The 6,495-nt window shown below is 36.4% G+C and overlaps 1 protein-coding gene across 1 annotated transcript; it reads right to left on the minus strand.

Annotated features, from left to right (window-relative positions):
• Positions 1-115: 115 nt before the first annotated feature.
• LOC109080520 (rRNA 2'-O-methyltransferase fibrillarin-like) lies at positions 116-6,227 on the minus strand. Its single transcript, XM_042741529.1, has 9 exons — positions 6,086-6,227; positions 4,997-5,167; positions 3,827-3,964; positions 3,649-3,743; positions 2,230-2,400; positions 1,037-1,169; positions 838-950; positions 603-748; positions 116-475 (listed from the first exon to the last, which is right to left on the minus strand). The coding sequence occupies exons 1-9, from the start codon at positions 6,093-6,095 to the stop codon at positions 451-453; spliced, it is 1,002 nt and encodes a 333-aa protein (XP_042597463.1). The 5' UTR covers positions 6,096-6,227; the 3' UTR covers positions 116-450.
• Between the last annotated feature and the right edge of the window lie 268 nt (positions 6,228-6,495).

The following is a 6,495-nucleotide window of genomic DNA, read 5'->3' on the forward strand; positions in this document are numbered from 1 at the left end:
CAAGAAGCTTTGAATTACCTTCTTGAAGCGTTCTTTTTTTGGAGGTACAAACAAAACACAGAATGAAAAATGTGATTTTTTTTTTTACTAAAAATATTCAAAAGAAACAAACACGTTATGGAAAACTGCTGATTTATTTAAAAACACATCTAGCTTCCAATAATTCTTACAAGCAAAACACAAAATTCATCTTTCAGTACAGTATATTACTACATGACAGAGGATGATCATACAAAGGAAAAAACGGGAGCAGAGTTGCTCTCCATAAAGAATATGTTGCCTGTGCCAATCAGGTATAAAGGGAGACACTCCCAGCCCCATGGACAGGAGAAAATGGTTCACTTATATCAGTCTTTTGTCATCTGCAAACTGTGGGTCCATCTAGTGGCAGAAGCAGTTATTTCAGGAGAAAGGAGGATGAGAATAGTGATGAAAATTTCCAGAGAAACCCTACTTCTTCTGCTTGGGTGGCGGTCTGCAAAAAAAGAGAAACTTTTAGCACAACTCAGTTATAAAAGAAACATTTCAGACCAGAAGGTGAAGCAACCTAATTGCTTTCCAGACGTATGAAAGTTCCTGTAAGCTTATGCATCAAGATTCACCTGTAGACTCCCACAACAACTGCGTGATCTCTCTCATATGGCTCGAGTGTCAGCTGCTCCTGAGGTTTCATGTTCTCAGAGCTCATCTTCTTAACCTCCGATGCAAACACTGCCTCTGGAGCGGCTGTTGAATCAATGCAGTTAGCCTGAGGAAGAAAAGAAGACAAAGTTAACAACTGAAGACTGATGAATACTTGACTGTAAACACAGCAGCATAAACTTATGCTTATTTTACCTTGATGGAAATAACAAAATGTCCTCCATTCTTCAGGAAATTGTGTGCATTGAGGGCAACGATTCTTGTTTGGTCAGGCTGAGCAACGTCGGCAAAGATGACGTCCACCATACCTGAAAGAAAACAGTGCACTGCTTTATCAAACTGCCTTGCAATGTGCATTCTTTTCCTTTCGTATGTTCACATCACAGGAACTTACCAACAAGCATGCGGTATTTGTGCGGGTGTCGTGCATCTTCAATGATGGGAATAATGTTGGTTCTCTTTTTTGCCACATTCAGCAAGTCTCTGCCTGATCTGTGGGAGAACTCGACAGCGTACACCAATCCCTCCTACGAGGAGAAAATGAATAAAACACAGAAAATGTCAGTCAATGCTTCCAGAAATTAAACTTAATTCATATGAATCCTTTATTAAACAGCATGTTAACTAAACTAAATAATTCAAAATAATTCAGTTACTGAAAAAGCTAAAACAGATTAAAAACATCAAAGCCAAATAACAGCAGCATAAAAAAAAGAATAAAAATAAAGTACAAAACATGATCAAAACTTCAACTAAAATCAAAATATTATTAAATGCAACAGTAGCATATAAAAAACAAATAAAAATTCCTTAAAAATAATTTCAAATTTAAAAAATCCTTCCCACCATCAAAAAAACACAACCAAACCTAAAACCCACACAACAAACCGCACGAACTTTGGTCCACAACTCAGTAACTTTCCCCAGGAACTAGGAACTTTGGGCTGGTACTCGGTGTGTTTCCACCGCAGGTACCAGGATCTAAATAAAGTTCAGAGTAAAAATCTGCCCCTCAGAAAGTCCCTGCTCACGAGGTACTACTTTTTCAAAGGTCCAAAATTTTTGGGGGCGGGACTTGGGCGCTGAACATGCTGATTGGTTGAGTTCACGCAGCATTGTATTTCAACCACCATTTATTAGCATATATTTTTTTTAATATTACTGTTATTGTGTCATGAAAAGTAGTTTTAGAAATATTTCAGGCGAGAATGTAGTTGTCTGTGGTTTATTTATAAAGACAGTGCTTATTTAAAAACGTGCTTCGCTGATTTCGGAGACATGAGATCCACGCGATCAGCGGACGCTCAGTGCTCATGCGAAACATGCGCAGACCTGCGTCACCAGATTATTTGCCCATTCTTCACGTTACTTTAGACCGTGATGGAAACACAGACAGCAGCAGGTCTGGGGGGAAAACCGTTCCTGGGACAAATTGTTCCGGGAAATTTCGGTGGAAAAGCGGCTTATACTATTCCAATACACAGTAAGTATTATGCAGAAAATACACACTTTATTGTTTCAGTGTTTTATATTTGATGCTGATCTGTGCAGATGTGGACTTTAAAAATGATAAAAAGATATACATACCGGTCCAACAATGTCAGAAACATGGGATACAGTGGTTCCTGATGCGGCTCCTAAGTACATGACCTTCGCTCCTGGCTTAATGTGGATCTGGTCAACACCTCCTAAAATGGCAGCGGCCAGCTTCGACCGGAAAGGATTCCATGCTCTGTACTCAATTTTAGTTTCCCCTTCTTACATCAGAAAAAAAATGAACATGTTATGAATGCAGTGCTTTCTAGAGGTACTCTAGTCTAGTGCAGTGCTTCCCAACCAGGGTGCAAAAAAAATCATTTTTTAATATTTTTAAATTGCCAAAATGTTAAATAAAAGCATCCGTTATATAATATCCATTTCTGATGTCGCCAATAATTATAGATGCACTAAAATTCCAGTTGCCAAAAAATGAGTTCACCGCTCAGGTTTCACTTTCACGTGGTATGACACACTGTGTATTATCCCACTCTGTGTGTGTGTGCTCTGCTCGCTCCACTCATATACCATTCATGCTCATCAGAACAGCAAAGTCCACTCAAAAATCGAGCAAGCAGGATATATCTATGTAGTACAGTATTGTTTCTGAGTGCAATAGCCCTACTGTGCTGTAACATGGTGTGGTAGCCTATATGGGCAACGCTGCCCTCTCATTCATTGATCTGCTAACCGCTATGTTATGCTCAATAGATTAGTGTGTGTATATATATATATATATATATATATATATTATTAGTGTGTGTATATATATATATATATATATATATATATTTATATATATATATATATATATATATAGATATATATATATATATATATATATATATATATAAAACCTTAAATCTCTTAATAGCCCTAATGTAAGACCTACCTGAAAAACTAAAAAACTATTTCATTTGTATGCCTATTGTTATTTTTTATTTGTGCTGTCATTAGTAATTTCTTTATTTGTTCTTATTTTATTACTGACTGCTTGTCATTTTTTATTCAATTCAAAATTTGAATAAGTTTTGAATCTCATGCTACTGTAACAAAATTACCCCACTGTAAAATCAAAAATACACTGAGTGAGCAAAAATTTCTGAGATAGCTAGTTATAATGGAAATTAAACAATGTTTACATATGAATAAAAATCTGTGATATAAATTTGGTCTCTTCATTAGAAATTAGCTTACCGATTACCACCATTGATGGACAATTTTCTTTTACAAATAATATAAAAAATATATATCTGTATGACAGTATATTCTGCAGTTCTTCCCTGCTGTAATGAATATCTATACTTTTCAAAGTATCATATCGAAGTTAGAAATTCAAGTATTGTGACAAAATGAATTTTGTTGGGGTTCAAAAATTTGTTCAAATTTCCAAAGGGTGCCGCGACTAAAAAAAAAAGGTTGGGAAACACAGCTCTAGTGAACATTAAAGACATGCTTCTATAGGCTCACCTCAACATTTATTCTCTTTTCTCCATACACTGATTCTCCAATCACCATGTTCTTTGTGACCAGGGCGTCCTCTTTACCACGGCAGATAAAAACCCCTGAGTTTTTAAACAGAACATGGTTATTAAACACATTCTCAAAAAAACCACAGCAACTCAGAAATGTGACGTTGAGGACCCACCTTCATGTCTATGGGGCTCTACGGTCACCTGTTTGCCCCCTCTGAACCCTCCTCGTCCTCCCCGGCCTCTAGGAGTGCCACGTCCGCCCCCTCGTCCACGGAAGCCACCATCACCTCCAGGGGACCTGAATCCTCCACCTTTATCAAACAAGAGATACAGAAATTAAAATGAATGGAATCACTGACAAATTTTCTTGCATACTAAACTAGGAAACAAAAAGTATATTTAAAACACAGAAATATTGATTATACAGGATATTTAAATATTTAGCATCAATAAAAAGCATTATACCTAAATTATAGATAATTATATCATTTAAAATACTGGTTTTCTATTTTAACGTACTTTAAAATGTAATTTATTCCTGTGATGCAAAGCTGAATTTTCAGCATCTTTACTCCAGTCTTCAGTGTCACATGATCCTTCAGAAATCATTCTGATATGCTGATTTATTATCAATGCTGGAAAGAGCTATGATACTTTATATTTTTTTCGAACCTGTGATACCCTTTTATGATTTTTTTTTTTTAATGAAAAGAATGTAACAAGGTCCAAAAAAAAAAAAAAGATGTGCAGAAGAGACTTTTTTAGAAAACCTTACAAATCGTACTGATCTCAAACTTTTCAATGACAGTGTGAATGTATGTATGTTTATATGTGACAACAAAACCCGTCATAAGTAGCATGGGTATATCTGTAGCAATAGCCAACAATACATTTTAGGGGTCAAAATTATCCATTTTTCTTTTATGCCAAAAATGTTCCATGAAGATATTTTGTAAATTTCCTACCGTAAAATTATCGAAACTTAATTTTTGATAAGTAATATGCATTGCTAAGGACTTCATTTGGACAACTGTAAAGGCGATTTTCTCAGTATTTTGATTTTTTTGCACCCTCAGATTCCAAATTTTCAAATAGTTGCATCTCAGCCAAATATTGTCCTATATATTGCTTATTTATTCAGCTTTAAGATGACGTATAGTTTTCAATTTCACAAAATGTACCCATATGACTGGTTTTGTGGTCCAGGGGCAAATATATTTGTGTGTGTGTTTAAATATACACACACCAGCTAACACTTCCATGTATTAGCCAAATGTTACAAGCAATATCCAGAATTACATATATAAAGGAAATATAATGAAAAGAAAAGCAAACTTGCTTACCGCCACCACCTCTACCTCCTCGAAATCCTCCTCTCCCACCCCGGTCTCCTCCTCCTCCTCTTCCACCAAAGCCGCCGCCTCCTCCTCTTCCTCCAAAGCCGCCTCCTCTTCCTCCAAAGCCTCCTCCTCTTCCTCCAAAGCCGCCGCCTCCTCCTCCTCTTGGGCTGAATCCTGTCAAAAAAAAGCAAAATTTATTAATTCACTGAATGGATCACAGTAAGACTTTAATTATGGTAAAACAAAGTATACTGTAATCAAATATTACACCATTAAATGGCTTCAAACTGTAGTCAGAATTAACTAACACCTAATATTAGAAAAACCTTTAGTTATGACTGTTCTTACAAAAAAATGCCAATAGAGACCATATTAATTAGAACCAAGGATAGCAACAGATCCCCGGTGTTAAAATGTCCTCAACCACTAGACTCCACAACTCACTGTATACAGAGTTAAAATCCATTCACTGGTAACTTTATTTTGTGTGTGTAATATGTTTTTGTTACAGGTTCTCGACTAAACCAAAACTAATCGTTTTTACTTGGTTTTCCACACGAACGGTCTGTCAGACGAGATAATTTCCTAAAGCCATGTGGTCCTCAACAATGTGTGGAAAATCGACTACGAAAACAATCCTATACACAATGTCCAGACTTATTAAAATGGGGGAAAAAAAAAAAAAAAACTTGGTAAACTAGCCTGATTTTAGAAACAAAGGCATGTCTGGTGAAAAGCCATGTGGCGTTTCCGCACCGCGTGCGCAGCATGGCTCGGTTGCTCAGACGCGCAATCAAAAAAAACAAAACAAAAAATATAAAACAAATTAAAAACAACATTCTCATAATAAACACATTATGACCACACTAATATGTCACAAATACACAAAAAGGCACAAAACAAAAATAAAACAACAAACAATGTCATTACATTTCAGAGAAAGAGCGTTTCGTGCACTAAAACTTTAAGCGCGTGGCTAACTTGGCTGGCATGCTTACACGCGAGCAAAACCAACACTTCTAAACACTTAATACTTTATCGCCCGACAATGAAAACAACCATATATGCATTTAAAAACTATTATTAACTTACCTGGTTTCATTTTACTTTATTATGTATGGATGGATAATCCTGTTTTAATTATACAAACAGCTGCCGCTGATACAGCCCCGTAGCTTTAGCTCCAGACTCGTTCTGCACTGATCAGGTGGCCACATGTGTGCGTCGAACGTCTTTTCCCATAATGCACCGCCAAAAAAACGTGGTTCTTGCTCATGCTCGTGCGCCTTTATTCCGCCATCTAGTGGGAGACTTCGCAACTACAATAAAATCATCATGCAACTTCGTCATTCAAGTGATTGGCAGCTTTTCAAGGAATACTATTTTATTACAGCGGATGCAATACTACACATACACTACCAGTAAGATTTTTAATGTTGTTTAAAGAAGTCTCTTCTGCTCACCAAGCCTGCATTTATTTGATCCAAAGTACAGCAAAAACG

This window comes from Cyprinus carpio, chromosome B16, assembly GCF_018340385.1.
Source record: "Cyprinus carpio isolate SPL01 chromosome B16, ASM1834038v1, whole genome shotgun sequence".
Taxonomy (NCBI): domain Eukaryota; kingdom Metazoa; phylum Chordata; class Actinopteri; order Cypriniformes; family Cyprinidae; genus Cyprinus; species Cyprinus carpio.